The sequence below is a fragment of the Mus caroli genome, unplaced genomic scaffold (assembly GCF_978045245.1).
Source record: "Mus caroli unplaced genomic scaffold, Mus_caroli_1 scaffold_5, whole genome shotgun sequence".
NCBI lineage: Eukaryota > Metazoa > Chordata > Mammalia > Rodentia > Muridae > Mus > Mus caroli.
In genome coordinates, this window is record NW_028227260.1 from 109,755,166 (window position 1) to 109,773,161 (window position 17,996).

The following is a 17,996-nucleotide window of genomic DNA, read 5'->3' on the forward strand; positions in this document are numbered from 1 at the left end:
TTACAGCAAACCAGACTTACTCATCTATCAGTTATTTCTCTGTGTGTTCTACACACCCTGGAATTTCCAAAAGCAGGCATACGTCTTCAGTTTGCACAAAGTTTGTAATGCATAAGCTGTGAATTAAATTTGTTTAAAAAAGCAGTTACAACGTGTGATTATGTGACACCAATAAATATTATTTTAATGCAGGTGTCGGTATTCAATGAAAGCAAATAAATGAAATGCTTGATTAATCTATGGTGGTTCATACTTGATGATCATTTTAATCAAGAACCTATGTTTTGAGTAATCATGTTTTTGATATTAAATTTGAAAATAAGTACGATTTTATTTTCCTTCCTCTTCATTAACAGAAACTGTTCTTTTCACATCCATTTTCCATAAGAAAAAAAAATCTGATAGGGCTGGAGATGGCTGTTATTTTCTCCCCACTCCTTATTATCTCATGCTGGAAGACTCAGTTTTGTAGATAGAGGTCCTTTGATGGGATTCCAGGTTAGATAGATAGCCTTCTACAAATTGTGCTTATTCTTAAGGAAATTGTTGCTGGTGGGTTTGGCAACCAGTTGGCAAGCTACTCTACATTATTTTTGTATTTATTTTCCTTCCACATGAAAAGTAACACATTATTCAGAAGGCAGACTATACCATTTGCCAACTCATTCAGAATGGTTAACGAGGTGGAGTGCCACTAGATACAAAAGGGCCAGCGATCAGAAATAGTAGGCTGTGTCAAAAGCTTTAGTGTATTACCAATGCTTTGAAATAGAAATCAAATGTTTTTTTCATATATTCTAACGTGTTTTTTTCCCTCAAACTTCTCATTTGTTTGCTTATTTTCTTTCTTTCAGAGGACTCTTTCAAAATATAGTTTGGTTTTTAACCCCCACTAAAATTTGTATGTTGAAGTAGAATTTTGAATCCTGAGTCTCTTCATATATATATATGTATATATATATATATATATATATATATATATATATATATATATATATAATATCAACTGACCCAAACTATTGTTCTCTTTGCAGAGCCTCAGCTTAAGGGTATAGTTACCAAACTATACAGCCGACAAGGCTACCACTTGCAACTGCAGGCAGATGGAACCATTGATGGCACCAAAGACGAGGACAGCACTTACAGTAAGTGACTGCTAAATAAATAGTATGTACCAGCATATTGTTGACATTGGGTTCTTTTTATTTGTTTTTAATTCAAACAAAGTTTGCCAAATCCTTATGTCAATGCAAAATATGATCATGTGACATAACCCTGTTTGCATAGGCTCACCGACAGGAAGTTGAACATGGAAATATCCAAAATACAAAGTTGAGCAAATAGTGTTGACACTATCTGAAGGATGATCCAAATGTCATCTCCATGGTAATCTAGATAGATTTATGGCTGTCCTTTGGATTTTATTACTTTTACCCCCCAGAAAAATTTCTCACCCACACAGTGATCCTGAAATAGCATACTATCTCCACTCTTAAAGATGAGCCTCATCCCAAGAGGCAGGAGTGGTTTCATACCGTGATAATTCATTGTTACAAGCTTTTGCCCCTGCCACATTATACCAATAACTCTGAGACTAATTGATATTTTAACATTGAGTTACTTACATGGCTCTGCAATGGGATTTCTTAAAACTAAACTGGAGACCATAATGTTGAATTAAGAAGGAAATGCATCAAAATGGAGTTTTATTTGTAATTACTGAAGCCCAGTGATCTGAAGGTGTTTGTTATATAACCTTTGTCTATAAATATTTATTTAGAATAATTAAAACAAAAATACGAATAGTGCCCCCTTTCCTTTAATATTAATAATTGTTGTTTCTTTCAATTTACAGATATCTGCAGACTTACTCATTTGTTTCTGAGGACTAAAAAATTCTTGGTTCTCATAATTCATTCTGTTTTCAAAATTTGGATTCATTTCCCTCAGATTTGTTAGTTCCTAGAAATATTCCCATTGTTGGCTGAGAAAATAGCCACGGAAAGTAGGTCTGGCTGCTAAGGAATTCTCTGTAGTTCATTCTTTTGGAACTGCATAACTGTAGGCAGTAAAGCCATAGATAAGTGTTCCAGTATTAAGGATTAAAGAATTTTACACCCTTTAAGAATGTTTCCTGGGCTGAGGCTTGAAATAGTACCTCAAGAGAAAGTTACCTTCAATTATCCTTGAAGAAATGTCTCTTGGTTCCTAGGATGAAGGCCTAGTATATTAAATGGCTGTTCAGTGTTTTGCCAAATGCTGTGTTGCTGTGATGATATTAAAGTTTTATAACGAATCCTAGTTACTCTTTCATGCATACTACTCTATTTGAAACAACTACCCAAACGAAGCTGAGCACTTTACTGGAATGAAGTAATACACGTCACTACATAGTGGTTCATAAGTTCACCAAGTTATGTATACAAATTGATGCTTGGGGCAGGAATTAAGTGATGGATGCTACTCTCCATTTTATAGTGTTTCAAAAAAAATGAGCATTCTTAAAGGGAAGTTTGTGATTAGCTACCAATCTGGTTGCTTCCATATACTTTAATTGTCCAGGTGCAAATAGAGAAGAAATATTTGGTTCTAGTATTTCCTCAAAATGAATAGTTTTGTTTTAAATAGATGATTGAGTGTGTTGTCTGCTAATAAGAGTGATATGACAAACTCATAAAGATCATGTGTTATATACTCATTTTAGGAGATACACATATAGCACAAACAGAGAAGTGCACGCACACACAGCTCCATTTCATACTCTGGATCTTTATACTCTTTAGAAGGTTATGCTTCTTCATTACTCCATATCCATAAGTTCTTCTTGTGTTGTCTTATAACTCTGTCTGACATGTCATTTCTAAATGCTGATGACATTCAGAGACCTTTAAAGAACATAGCCAGATAACAAGAATTCATGGCTACTATGATTATAACATATAGTGGTAAGTCAATGAAAGGTAAATATTACCATAACATGCAGCATGCAAATGAAAAGTATCACAAAAAGACCAGCAGGCCAGTCGAGCTTGACTTCTTTGTGTTGAGGAGCAACCAGAGCTTAGGGAGATAACTTCACATCCCCATTGCTACTATGCCACCTAGCCACCATAAAACATAGATGCTTAATGATTAAACTGATCTCTCAACTTTCAAGTGTAACCCTTCAAATCTATCTCCCCTTACCAAACTAAGCATTTTAGTATTAATTTTAAGTGAGTATTTAAATGAATGGGAAAATATAAGTTTTTCAACTACGACTCATTTTAATAGTATTTCCTCAACATATCTTTTTATTATAATTTTATCATTTAGTTTCATTCAATTGATTTTATTTCATTTTAGCATCGACATGGTAAATAAGGCCACATGATAAAACAAATAATTTCATGCTTTATGTATATCTCTTTGTAAATCCATGTTTGATACTATGCATTTAAGGCTACTTTATGTAGATTTATTATAATGGTAAATGTCAATGACATTTCATCATGGGCAAGTAAGACATTATAAATTATGCATTTTTCCCTAAAAAGGCAAAGATGATAGACATTTCATCAAAGCTGTTTTGTTATTGGGTACAATGAATGGATTCTTAAAGGGTAGATTTCCCCTTTTTTCACACTTGGAATAGTTTAGCCACTTTAGTGTTCCATGATTCTCCAACACACATTAAATAATAGCTTTATTAATTATTATCTCTTGGATAACTTGGCCCTATCATAGCTTTAGCGTCAATGTACTGTTCAGCAACAAGGGAGCATAGCTCAGTGTGACTAATCCCCTTAAGTTAGAAATGTTTGTTTTGATATAGTCATAAGAGAGAACAATTAGAAAGCAACATGGAGGTTATTTATGAAAGTTCTCTTAAATCCATAAAATGAATGAATGAATGAATGAATGAATAAATAAATAAGTGTTCAGGCATGGTGGTGCACACCTTTAATTATAGCACTCAGGATGCAGAGACAGGCATATTTCTGAGTTTGAGGCCAGCCTGGTCCACAGAGTGAATTCCAGGACAGCCAAGGTTACACAGAGATACCCTGTCTTAAAAAATAAAACAAAGCAAAAACAAACAAACCAAAAAATCTCTAGAAATCTGGCTGAAAGAGTTGAAAGATTTTAGCTACTTAATGAATGTCTTTTAGAAATACAAATGAAATTAATTATTTTTCATATTAATTTTTTCATCCTGACCAAACATCTGTTATTGTCTAGCGCTATTAACTGTGAGTTCAGTTTTCTGGCAAAAAGTAGCAAGCCCGAACAGAATTAATGCATATGACCCAATGGTGTACTCTACATGAAGTTGTTGGTTACTATTGAGATTATTCATAACAATACTCTAGTATGTTTCTGGAATTTAAAAAAAAAATATTTGTTTTGAAATTAACATTACCTTAGGTTACATTATATGTATCGTTCTTTATATTCTGAAGAAATTAAGACTGTCTAGCCTCTGACTAAACTAATCCTAAAATTAAATTGTGATACATCTTAAGTCCATAAAAAAAAAGTATTACAATATTAGAGAAGGCACAACAAGGCTGTGAGTGTCAGTGAGTGCCAGTAATTCTAATAGTAAGGAAGCTGAGACAGGAGAATTGCTTACAAGTTCTGGTGAGCCTGAGCTGCATACTAAGACTCAGATCTGCCAGAGAAAGCCAGATTCTGTCTGAAAGGCAGGGAAGAGAGCAGGACCACAATGCATAGGAAGTGATTCTGTCCAAGCTTAGTTCTGCTATAACATTTTGTGTTTTTATCTGGGGGGACTGCTCCTTTGGAAAACATAAAAGCCAACTCAGTTCATAATTTATATTGACTATCTAAGAGGAAATATTGGACTTCTATGTATGAACAAGTATTTCCCATTTTTTTTACTCTCTTTAGTTTTGGCATACACATGTTTGCATGTGTATATGTGTGTCTGTGTCTATGTTTGTGTCTGTGTATCCAGCTTCATAAATATTTAGGGTACATAGTAAAAAGTGAATGGACTCTTACAAACTCAATACTACTATTCAAGAATAGGGACTATGGGTTGATGTTGGGTGCTTCTCTTCGTCCTTTAAGTGTCTGTTGTTTGAATTTTATGCATCATTTCTCATTAAACCAGTCTGAGAGCAGTGAAAATCAACACAAAATTCCAATCCTTATCAATCTCTTCTGTCCCTTCCTCCACGCTCACCTCTGATGTTAAAAGCTACGTTCATACAAATAAGAGGGTTCAGAATATTGTTTTATAATATGAAATTCTAAAAATAATTTTGAGTTTCATTTCTTCTCTATTTCCATTATCTATTACTATAACCTAATATGGCTTCCGGGAATGTTGGTTTTATAGTTGTAGGCTAATATGTAGTGATATTAACTTTAAACCAACCCACATGGCATTTTTTTTGTTTAGTTTATGGTAGGTCTTAAGAGTTTTGATCTATGATTGCTATTTATTATACTCCTCAAAAAGATGATCATGGTTCTACCATATAGTTTGTTCTACAAATGTGTTTTGAGTACCTGAATTGAGGAAGGTATCATCAACAGAAAAAGACATGACTTATTCATGATATGCTCAAAGATATTAGGTTTATTTCTTGTACATTACATTGTCAGATATAGCACATGATCCTGGCTAGCATCCTTTGCAATTAGTCTCCTTTACTTCCTGTAACAGAAGGGCACAGCACTTTATATGATTAGTATCAAATGAAGTGCCATCAGTGGCATGTGGTAAGAACACTTGTATTTTCAACTGTACAATATGTCCTACCTCCTCCTTGCTAGAACCCAGATTTTAAGGAAAAGATACATTGTAGGTTTTGCAGGAGCTATTTTGTTTGTTCTTTATTAATATTTCTGCACATACTACCACACCTACTGTAACAGAGTCTATATGCTCAAAGATAAGTGATTCTAGGAAAAAAAAAACTTATACATGGGAGCTATACCTTTAAATTCTTGTTCATGAAAGTAACAGATCAGTTTATCATCCCTAAAGTACATACAAAACAGGCAAAGTCATCAACATTCGTCTATGACTCCTGAGAGAAAGGTACGCAGGCTATTTCCAAAAGATGTGTGTGGCAAACACTACGTTTTAAAAATGTACTGTTTTATTTTTGTTCGTGGTGTGGGAGGGCAGAGACAGCTGGTGGTGGGAGGACACCCACTGGTTGTCTCCAGTGAGAGGTGTGTGGTGGTGAGGAGTGCTTGGGTGTAAGTTTCATGCAGTAAGACCTGCAGACAAAGCAATGAAGACCATATTAGCCTGCTTGCAATGATTTTGCAGGACACATTAAAATAACAAATAATACTTTTCTTCCATAGATTATTTTTATTTCTATACCTATTATCTTTGAGACTAAATGCCAGGAGTCTGCTCAACTCTATCATCCTGAAAAAAATGCCACTTCTTTATGAAATAGTTCTCTGGGAATATAGAAATACAAAATAATTTTTTTTTCTGCAAGGTCCAGATTTATTTAGAGGTTTTTGCATTGTAAATAATACAGATAATTTACGTGAAAATGTTGAAGCAGAGTGTCTCATAAGAGTGTAGGAATTTCTCAACTGGTAGTTCCATCTAACAGGGCACATGAACATTTCAGCAACTATCTCGAGCAGCAAGTTAAGAGATTAATTTGATGAGAACGCTATCTTAGCATATACACTAGTTCCTGATACTTTACCCCACCCCCAAATTATAAATATTTCCCACCCCAGCTCTCTAAAATTCAGGATGTTCCCACCAAAGTCTTCCATTCTCCCTGGAATGTTAGAGAGTATGTTGTTATCGACCCACTTAAGTGAATATAATCAGTAGTCAAATACACTAGAAAGTAGAACATAGCTATATTTGTATGTGTCTAGATACAAAAGTCTACAGTCATTTATTCTACACTGCTTTTAGGAAGCCAGACACTACTATGGAATACATTGGAGAGTCATGAAATTTGGAACTGTAACATTTTCCCATTCTTTGACATTTCAGCTCTGTTTAACCTCATCCCTGTGGGTCTTCGGGTGGTGGCTATTCAAGGAGTTCAAACCAAGCTGTATTTGGCAATGAACAGCGAGGGATACTTGTACACCTCGGTGAGTCTTTGTGTGCATGGTTTTACAATTCGTGTTTTCATCTGATATGAAAGAAAATGTATGTCCTTTTGATATAGATTCTGGTTTTGATGAAAATATATCAGTTGGGCAAGCAAATTATTTTCTGGTGACAATTATAGATCTTCCTAATTAATAGTGTAAGACTAGCATGATCAATAAAAAAATCAATAATATACCTAAAAGTTCGACAGACAGTGCCATTGGAGTCGAAGGCACCATCAGATAGAGAAAAAAACCTGTTCTTTAACTACATAGCCATATCTCTCCCCATTTATTCCTGAAGAAATTAATGAGATCCTTTTTAAACCAACTCGAGAATACAAAAAAATGGTTTGAGAAGTGTTCATCTGTGTTCATTACTAATCTGTTCAGATAATAAAATGCCATCTGTTTTGGTTTTAATTTTTTAATTATTTGAATTGTCAAAATTATGGGTACAGTGTGATAATTCAATATTTGTATACAATATATAATGTTCAAATCAGGAAAATAAACATTTCCATCCTTTAAGCACATTTAAAAATTTTGATCAACAGTCATATTTCTGGTTTAGAATATGCTATTTTAGTACATTTGTAAAATATTGCCCAATCAGAATAATTATGTTTCACTATCATAATTTTGTTTGTAGAGATATGGAGGGTATGGAGGGCTTCTCTATTCTATTCATTCATATCAGATATATTACTATACTACTAATGCCATTTTTTGTTTATGTTCAAGTACAATTTAATCTCCTGCTGCATACAGATTCTCACTGGTGTTTATTCTAACAACAGTGAGGAGAGTGAAATCTGTAATATTTTTCAAAAATATTGATAAATAATGTATTGATAAACAGTATAGCCTACAGTTTAATTAATACCATGGGGCCAGATGTACTTTTTAAAGCAAGTGTTTTATATTTAAATATAATTTTTAAAAGACATAGTGCTAGAGTTAGGATTGTTTGTTTGTCTTGTTTGTTTGTTTTTGAGACAGGCTTTTTCTCCGTAGTCCTGGCTGTCTTGAAATTCACTCTGTAGAGCAGGCCGTCCTGAAACTCAATAGAGATCTGCTTGCCACTGCTTCTCTGGTGCTGGAATCAAAGGTGTATACCAGCTAGAGTTAGGGTTTTATTCTTTCAATAAATCTTGTTTCAGGTTAAAAAAGATTATAAATATTGTTATTACCTACTTTGAATCACTGCATTTTAAGAAAAGGACAGAATGTTATTATGTTAGTTTGGTTCTCTAACTCCCTACATAATTAATCAATCAATGAAGAAAACTTTTAGGCTTTCAGAAATGGGAAAAAAAAACCCTGAGTATTGTGATTACTGACTATCAAAATCTATTCAAACTTCAAAGAAAACAATCTGTATTCACTCTTGCTCTGACTTGTTATCTGAGTTTCATTTGATGTCAGATATGTAAAAAGACTTGACGGACATGGTAAAGCTCAGACAGTCATCTTGGTTTTGAGGGACTAAGATGGAGAAGAGAAGTGGGAGACAAACAAGCCCACAAAGGCTCGTTCATCAGCAGGCACATTAAACTCTGGCCACTTGTCAGCATATCTTGTAAGCATATCTTGTTGCTTAAGATACATAGGGGTTTTACTCTATTTGGTAAACTAAAACTTTGATTCATTGCAAGCTTCCTGAAACCCATTACTCTATCAATAAAATGCTAGTACTATAGGAAAAAGGATGAGAATTTTTTCAGCTTTGTGATCTACTGTAGCATAATTTCATTTTAAGTGACCTCTTTTAGATCAACATGATCATGCAACAAGGTTGAATGCTCTTAATATAACAAATAATTTCTAGAACTAATATGCAGATAGAGAAAGAAAATAGAATAATGACCGTATTTGAGAAAACAAAATGTGGAACATTCTATATAGGGTTTCATTGCTGTGAAAGGACCACCTTGATCAAAGCAACTTATAAAAGGAAGAGTTTAACTGGGCTTACAGTTCCAGAGGGTTAGAGTCTATGATAGTGGAGTGAAGGCATGAAGGCCTGAGTAGCAGCTGATAGTTCACACCTCACTCCACAAGTACAGAGCTGTGACACACTGGGAACTGCATGAGTCTTTTGAAATGTCAAAACTCACACACTCCTCCAGCAAGACCACATCCTCCTTATCCTTCCCAAATAGTTCCATCACTCAGAGATCAAGTACTCAAACATGTGAGCCTATAAGGGCCATTTACATTTAAACTACCACATTCCACCCCAAGCGCCCAAATAAGCACATGGGCATATCATAATTTGAAATGCATTTAGTCCAGTATATAAATTCCTCATATTCTTTTAGTCTCAATACTGTTTAAAACTCCAAAGTTTTTTTTTCCCCTGAGACTCAAGGCAATGTCTTAATGGTAACCCTTTGTAAAATAAAACAGTAATCACAATTTTTCTTTTGTTTTCTTTTTTTAATTTTTATTTATTTATTTATTGGTGTTTTTGAGACAGGGTTTCTCTGTATAGCCCTGGCTGTCCTGGAACTCACTTTGTAGACCAGGCTCGCCTCAAACTCAGAAATCAGAACTCAGAGGCCTGCCTCTGCCTCCTGAGTGCTGGGATTAAAGGCGTGTGCCACCATGCCCGGCTATATTTCTAATATATAATGCCATAGAAGGAACATTCCAAAAGGGAGGAATAAGGCACAGTGAGGAATCACTGAGCCAAAACCAGACCAAAGCACATCAGGGAAAACTCCAAATCCTACAGCTCCACTTCTATTGTTGAGAGGTTATATGGCTCTGACCTGCCTCCTACTTCGCTGAGTGCAAGACATGTCTTCACTCTCAGGCTGATTGTATTACCTGTGTACAGATATCCCTGGAAGATACCCCATATCTCTAGCATAACCAGAATCTTGGGGTCTCTAATACAATCCAGGTTTCACTTCACATAATTGCTTCTCCGGGCCTGCGAGCAGGAACTGCCATGCCATGTACTGATTGCCTCAGCAACTTTCTTTAACCATGGAGGAATATTTCACAACCTTTTTACTTGTGTATACTCTATGAATAAAATGGTTAATGCTGCTAAGTTTGGCTGCCTGCTTGTGATGCAGCCTAGCCCCACTGAATCACATTTCCTTTCCTTTGTTGCTGTTTTTGAGGAAGCTTAGATGGGTTGAGTCTTGCCCTGAGTGACAAAGAGGGCAACCCTCCTTTATTCTTTTGTGGATCAGGCCTCTCCTTATCTCTTTTTAGCACAAGCCTTGGCTCCAACAGTAAAATTTCCAGTACTGCTTTTCTCTTCAAACTGTGAATTTTGTATTTCTTTTCCCCCATTTGTTTTTTTATTATAAACTTCATGAACCTTAACAACAACAATATAATAATAATTAATAATGACCGTATGACAGACTCAGTATTTGGCTATCTTGAAATCTCTTCTACCAAAGGAATTATTTATAGAATAATTTTAGAAATCTATTTTATATATAGCCTCAAAATATTCTTTTTTTTAAAAAGATTTATTTATTTTATGTATATGAGTACACTACACTGTAGCTGTCTTCAGACACACACCAGAAGAGGGCATGGTTATAGGGCATCATTATAGATGGTTGTGAGCCACCATGTGGTTGCTGGGAATTGAACTCAGGACCTCTGGAAGAGCCGTCAGTGCTCTTAACCACTGAGTCATCTCTCCATCCCTGCCTCAAAATATTCTTAGGACAAGGGTTGAAAACAACTACAACTTTTGCCACAATGCCCCAACCTAGTTACAAATACTGTTGTTCCCTTTTGAAACTTCTTGAGCCAGATGTCCATTGTTTGTATGACTATAAGCAATGTTGTCTTCCAATGGCCTGTTAGGATGGCTCATTAATCTCTACTTACAGTATTCAATTATTTTTCTAGTTCACAATCCACACTCTCCTACATTTCTTCAAGAATTAGCATGACCAATTCCATTGCAACAGTCCTGCTCCCAGTACTAACTTCTGTCTCAGTTACTTTTCTATTGCTGTGAACAAACACCACGCTGAAGAAAACTTCTGAAAGAAAGCCTTTAATTGGGCTTAGGGTTCCATAATGGCAGTGGGCAGGCATTGCAGCTGGAACAGCATCTGAGTGCTTGTATCTTAATTCATAAGTAGGAAGCAGAGAGCCACAGTGGAAATAATGTGAGTCTTATGAAACATAAAAGCCCACCCCCAGTGATACACCTTCTCCCACAAGGCCACATCTCCAAATCCTTCTCAAAGAGAGTTCTACCAACTAGGAACCAGTATTAAAATACATTAGTCTATGACAGCTATTCATATTCAAACCACCACATATATGCGTAACCTATTAAGGAAAAGTAACCTTAAATAAGCAATTACAAATCAGGGAAATGAAGTACATTCTATTAAGGTGGAGGTATTTCTGATTTATCATGGAGTTAAATGTACATATGAAATACCCAAATTATTCTGTTGTAGGGAAGACAACTGAGTCCTCTACAGCATAAATGTACCATTTTTTTCCAATTACTCTATCAGTTATGACTTCAGATCCCTTCAACAAATTGACAACCATCCTGTCTGGAACTCTTGTTTCATTTTTATTTAGTTTAAAATGTGCTCTCCAGACCCTATTAGAACAGAATTCTATGACTTTATGGCCAACTTACTTGGTAAATAATTTAGCCTTTGTAGGTAGGTCATAAAATTTCTGTCATAACCATTTAACATTGCTGCTGTAGCACAAAAGTAATCATAGGTAGTAAAATAAAATGAGTATCAGTCCCAGTAACAGTTTATTCACCAAAACAGATACTGGGATGGACTTGGTTTATGGCTACAGTTTTCCCATGTGTGGCCATGTGTTTCTTTCTCCTCTGACCCAAATAGCTGTTCTTTACTACCCCTGCCCTTATATTGTGGATTTTCACAGATGACTTTTTATTGTATTTTAATGGGAAAATAGAGGTCATCTGGCAGAAAATCCAATGGACTTTTCTATCACATGCAAACATGATACATCTGTCTCTGTTATCCTGTTATCACCCCCTTGCCTATTTGTAGAGTGGCCCTTCTTCTCTAGTTCAATCTACCTTTTATCTTATACTTTAATCATCTCTGTTACCTCAGAGTTCCCTTCATATATCTATAATTATCCCTTATCTGCTAGCTCTAGTTGTTTAGTTAACATTCACCAAAAAACAACAAACAAACAAATGAAAATAAATCTTTCTAAAGCCTTCTTCACTGTCTATACCTCCAGTAGTCTCCAGATTATTCAGATATTCAGACCTTTTACCGCATCCATTCTTGCCTATCTTTCTTTACACTGAAGTGTAGTTTGACTCAATTAAAAGTATTTTTAGCAAAATCACCAAAGACTGCCATGTAATAAACTGACAATTCTTGTTTTGTTTTGTTTTTTCAAGCTGTTGACATTACTGACACTGCTTAAAATTCCCTCCCTCTTTAGTTTTGGCAATACCATTATATATGCTGAAATTCTTTCTTTGCTGGCCACTTCCAAATGATAACATTTTGAAATCTCATTTCTCTTTCCATTTCACATATTTTTCTCTTTTCCCCCATATTTCTGGGTACCATTCACATTCACGCATTGATAGAAATGACATATCTCCATATACTGACTTTTTAAGAAATTTGTACAGTAAGACTCGGAAGGTGGGTCATTATGAATGAAAGGGAGAATTTGATCTTTGGCATTTCAGTTCATGGAAAAACTATTATCCAAATGGAAATAAAAGAAAAATGACAGATTTGGTGATTAATATACCCGAATACAGATTTGCTTTCTTTTTTTTTCCTTTATTTATTTTTTTACTAGATATTTTCTTTATATACATTTCAAATGCTATCCTGAAAGTCCCCTATACCCTCCCCCGCCCTGCTCCCCTACCCACCCACTCCTGCTTCTTGGCCCTGTCATTCCCCTCTACTGGGGCATATAAAGTTTGCAAAACCAAGGGGCCTCTCTTCCCAGTGATGGCCAACTAGGCCACCTTCTGCTACATATGCAGCTAGAGATACAAGCTCTGGGGGTACTGGTTAGTTCATATTGTTGTTCCACCTATAGGGTTGCAGACCCCTTCAGCTCCTTGTGTGCTTTCTCTAGCTTCTCCATTGGGGGCCCTGTGTTCCAACTTATAGATGACTGTGAGCATCCACTTCTGTATTTGCCAGGCACTGGCATAGCCTCATATGAGACAGCTATAACAGGGTCCCTTCAGCAAAATCTTTCTGGCATATGCAATAGTGTCTGAGTTTGGTGACTGATGGATCCCTGGGTGGGGCAGTCTCTGGATAGTCCATCCTTTGGTCTTAGCTCCAAACTTGGTCTCTGTAACTCCTTTCATGGGTATTTTGTTCCCTATTCTAAGGAGGAATGGAGTATACACCCATTGGTCTTCCCTCTTCTTGATTTCCTTGTGTTTTGCAAATTGTATCTTGGGTGTTCTATGTTTCTGGGCTAATAGCCACTTATCAGTGAGTGCATCCTCATACAGATTGCCTTTACAATTTCAAAGAACTATTCAAGAGATTTTGAAAACTGGTGATTCATAGAAGACCTTTTTTATATTATCTGAGTTTTCTTTTGCATGTCTGCTTTTGTGTCTCATAATTCTACCTTCATTCAATGTTTTTTTCTTGTGGCCATAGGGGACAGTTTTGGTGTAGGCTCAAGTGGCAGTGAGAACCATCTGTGGCACAGATGATCATAATTAGCCATTATTTTATTACATATTTACTTTTAACTATAATGTATCTCTTTTGGGAACTACCATTGTACCATTGTACATAAAGAACATTTTTCTGTTTTTTTTTAAACTAATAAGGAGTCCCACATAAGTGTTTGAGAGTTCTCAAAACTCCATAGCATAAATATTTTATAACATGAAGCTTTTGTAATAAATTTTTCAAATGTACTTGAAATATATATTAACTATAAAAGCTCAAGAGTTTTAAATATGGAAAAATTGGTAACTTCTTAGTATATTTAGTAGAATGGTAATAATATAAACTAGGCACAGATGGTGAGAAAGCAAAGATAATTTGGTTTTTATTTTTGAATGTTCTAGAACTCATAGCAGCATCTTTATCTAATTACTATCTTTTATCAAAAGCAGCAGACCATTTAGGAGTACGTAGTATCACTATTAAGCAAAAATGTATAGACAGTGGGGTTTTTGAAAGAAGGAAGACTTTCCCATGCATACATTTCCAATGATCTGTGAGAATTATATAACAAACATGATTTCTGGTTTTTGGACTACCAAAGCCATTCATAGGCAAGGAAACAAATTTTTATCTAGTTTCATACCTTAGACAGCATATATTACTGACTCCAGGACTTTACTCAGTCTGAACTAAGGATACATGCTTTTCTTCACTAAGATATTATTTATACATATTTTAAATTTATCACATTTCTTCTCCCATCACACAGAAATAGACCAATATATCATGCTCAAAGCCCTATGATACATTTTCATTCAGAGGAATCACTACTAGAAATATTGAGAAATTAAACTATACAAGTCCTGTAGAAACTAGAACAAAGAAACCTTATTTTATCTTTTTTTTTTTTTTGACAATTCAGATTTGCTTCCCATTAAGAACAACTTCTAATGGTTGGAAGCAGGAAGATTGTAGAAGCAGAGGAACAGGAAGTCTGCTAAGAAATTGTATCTACTAGTCTAGTAGAAATATAGGGTAGCTACATCCATGAAATCTTATCAACATGGCTGCCTAAATGAAACCTAAACAAGTACATCAATAGATTTCCAATATGGAAAAGGGAAATTTTATGGGGCCCTAACCTTTGAAAAAGAACTATAAGCAACTAAGAAGTAATGAGGGCAGGACAAATAGTCTTCCTTGGGGATAAACTGACTGAGATGGTTGTATTTATATATTTAGGCATTTATATATATATATATATATATATATATATATATATATATATATATATGATGTGTGTGTATCACATGCAAATATGTAACAACCAAGGAAAATATAGCTATGACTGAGAGGGAACAGGATGGAGTACATGAAAGAGAAAGTGATACAATTATATGTTATTTATAAAACATAAAAAACATAAAGAATGTTGCATAACTCAGCAGAATTTTTAGTGTAAGACTAAATGCATCATTTACTGTCTCATAATTTTATGATTTTGTATCATCCATCCCAGGACGTTAGCAATTGTGAAATTAGTTAAACATTGCTGTTTAATCAAGCCTAAATATCATAAAGTATTTAAGGAGATGAAAATGTTAGCTATTATAATGTGATCAGTGTACGTTATATGTATATGTCATGGTCACAGTGTACTTTATACATTTGGTAAAATTAAAAAAATAAAAATACACATCAATATTAAGTGGAACATGCTCCCATGTGATAAAGCCTCACAGAGAGTTCCTTTCCAGATACACGTGCTTACTGAAGCATGGACATGTGTTTAGATATCACAGCACATTGCATTCTGTGCTCCTCATTAACCTCCTCCACCGTCCCTCTTGTCTTCCCATGAGGTGGCTCCCTCTTCATTTAGCCAAATAGTCTTCTTATCATCATCTTCTTCTTCTTCTTTTATGTCATATATGCCATTTGGCAACCTTCCAAGGAGGGATATAGTAATATAACTATAGTTTCATTTTTAGCTTTGTGAAGAAGCACCACATTGATTCCCATGGAGGTTACAGTAGCTTATAATCTTGATGGCTTTAGGACCCCTGCAGATTTTACACTCAAGAACTTCATTTCTGAGTTTCTTGACCTTTTTAGATCTAGCATGTAGGTATTCTCTATTCAGTGGCCTTCCTAAACTCATGTCCATACCATTGGGCATTTTAATAGGTTAAGTCATTGACTATTAACTCTATATCTTAACTTATCTTTTGCATCTTTCACTACATATATATATATATATATATATATATATATATATACATAGTGAATATCTATATAGGGTATATATATATATGAATACATATACATATATATACATGCATATGTGTGTGCGTGTGTACGTGTGTGTGTTAATGCATGTGTATGTCAAGGTCAAAGATTTCTCACTGAACGTTAAGCTTACTCACTCATCTAAACTGGTGGGGCTTTGGCTCCAGGGAGTAAGGTTGAGCATATTGTTTAGTTGGTAAAGGCTTTCCTGTGACAGCATGAGAGCTTGAGCGAAAATGCCCATTGCCCATGTAAAAGCTCACTGTGGTGGTATATACCTATAATCCCAGCATAGGGTTGGCGTGGAGGATAGCCACAACAGGATCCTTGTGTGTACTCACTGGCCAGCAAATCTAGCTGAAATATGGAACTCCATGTTCAATGAGAGGCCCTGTCTCAAAAAAATAAAGCTGAGAGTGATAGAAAAAGATAGCCAAAGTCACCCAACAGTTTCTATATGCATACCCACAGACAAGCATGCTGCACTCCATACACACACATATATACACTATACACATAAAGTTGGTGAATACAAATAAATTTGAAATCCTTTGCATGTAACTTCAAAGTAGTTCAATGTTTACTTACTAGCAGTAGTTGTAATTTCTTAGATAACACAACAAAGTCTATTTCTCAAGTTCAGTAAATTTAACATAAACACAATATTGTAGTATTATATCTCATCTACTGTACATTTTCCAATTTTATGAATTGACAGATCTGTTCATTATAGCATTTTCTCCAGTCTAGGATCCAGTCTAGAGTAACAGACTGCATTAAGCTGTCATATTTCTGCAATATTTTCTGAGCTAGGTAATTTCCAGTCCTTTTATTTTACAATATTGGTAGATTTTTATGTTGTTTTGTTTTCTGGCAATATCTTTTTGGAGTTAGCATGTTAACATGTAGCCTATTACCTAATTTTCAATTATATAAATACAGATCTCTAGTGTTTATATTAATGCAGAAATATCAATATCTACACAAATTCATTGATCAATTCATAGAACTAATTAATTCCTAGAAGTCTTAATGTAACATGGGAAAAATTTGGATTATGTCAAATCTGTATAACATCGAGATAATTGAAGGCTTAGGGTTATTATAATAGAGAATTACAAATTTAGTAAAAAGCATTGTAGAACATTGTTTTTATAAGTATAGCTATTTAAGAAACTGACTTTGTCTCAATCATAAATGAAAATAGATTGAACATCAACATCAGCAGCATCATATCCAATGCAGAAGAAAACAATGAGTAAGTTAACGTGTTAAAACCAAAGAGAGTGGGTACAAAGAAATATTAACTTCTGATTGTAACATTTGGGGGCCAGTGAGATGCCAAGACTAGTGACCTGAACTCAATCATCAGAATCTACTTGGTAAAAAGACAGTATGGAGCTTTGGAAGTTGTTTTCTGACTTCCATTTGTGCACTATGGATCATGGCCCTTCCTTCTCTCACAATAATAAAGAAAAACACAAAAACTATAACCTTCAGTTAATTGATATTTATACAGTTTTTATTCACTATAAAATTGAAGATGTTTTAATTGTCAAATAAGTTCCCGGTTTGGGTGCATATGTTTAAAAAAATCTATGAACAAAGAATCTGCATGTATGCAATGATACATTTTGATGGGAACTTTTGTTCAGATGAATGCATTGTAATGTTATAACAGCAATTATACAGGCACATTTCTGAGTCATCTTTTGTATTGCAAATTATAAAACGTGAGATTATTTTTAAAGAAAACAGCAAAATTTCAAGGCCAAGATCATTTTGCAAGTCACAATTTTTTCAACTGTTTACTATTCTTTGTAGTGTTAGCTAAGAGTTTCATTAAAATATAAAAGCAAATACAGCTTGGAATGTAAACACCTTTTCATTGTCCCTATAAAATCAATAGCCAAAGCCAGTAACTTATTCAGGGTGAAA

At 34.7% G+C, this 17,996-nt stretch overlaps 1 protein-coding gene across 4 annotated transcripts in view; it reads left to right on the forward strand.

Annotated features, from left to right (window-relative positions):
- Fgf13 (fibroblast growth factor 13) overlaps nt 1-17,996 on the forward strand; it is a 547,137-nt gene that overhangs the window by 476,068 nt on the left and 53,073 nt on the right. For all 4 annotated transcript variants that reach the window (XM_029473293.2, XM_029473292.2, XM_029473296.2 and 1 more), the window contains 2 exons: nt 1,035-1,145; nt 6,995-7,098. In XM_029473293.2, the coding sequence (XP_029329153.1) occupies nt 1,035-1,145; nt 6,995-7,098 (215 nt within the window). The remainder of the gene's footprint in view (nt 1-1,034; nt 1,146-6,994; nt 7,099-17,996) is intronic.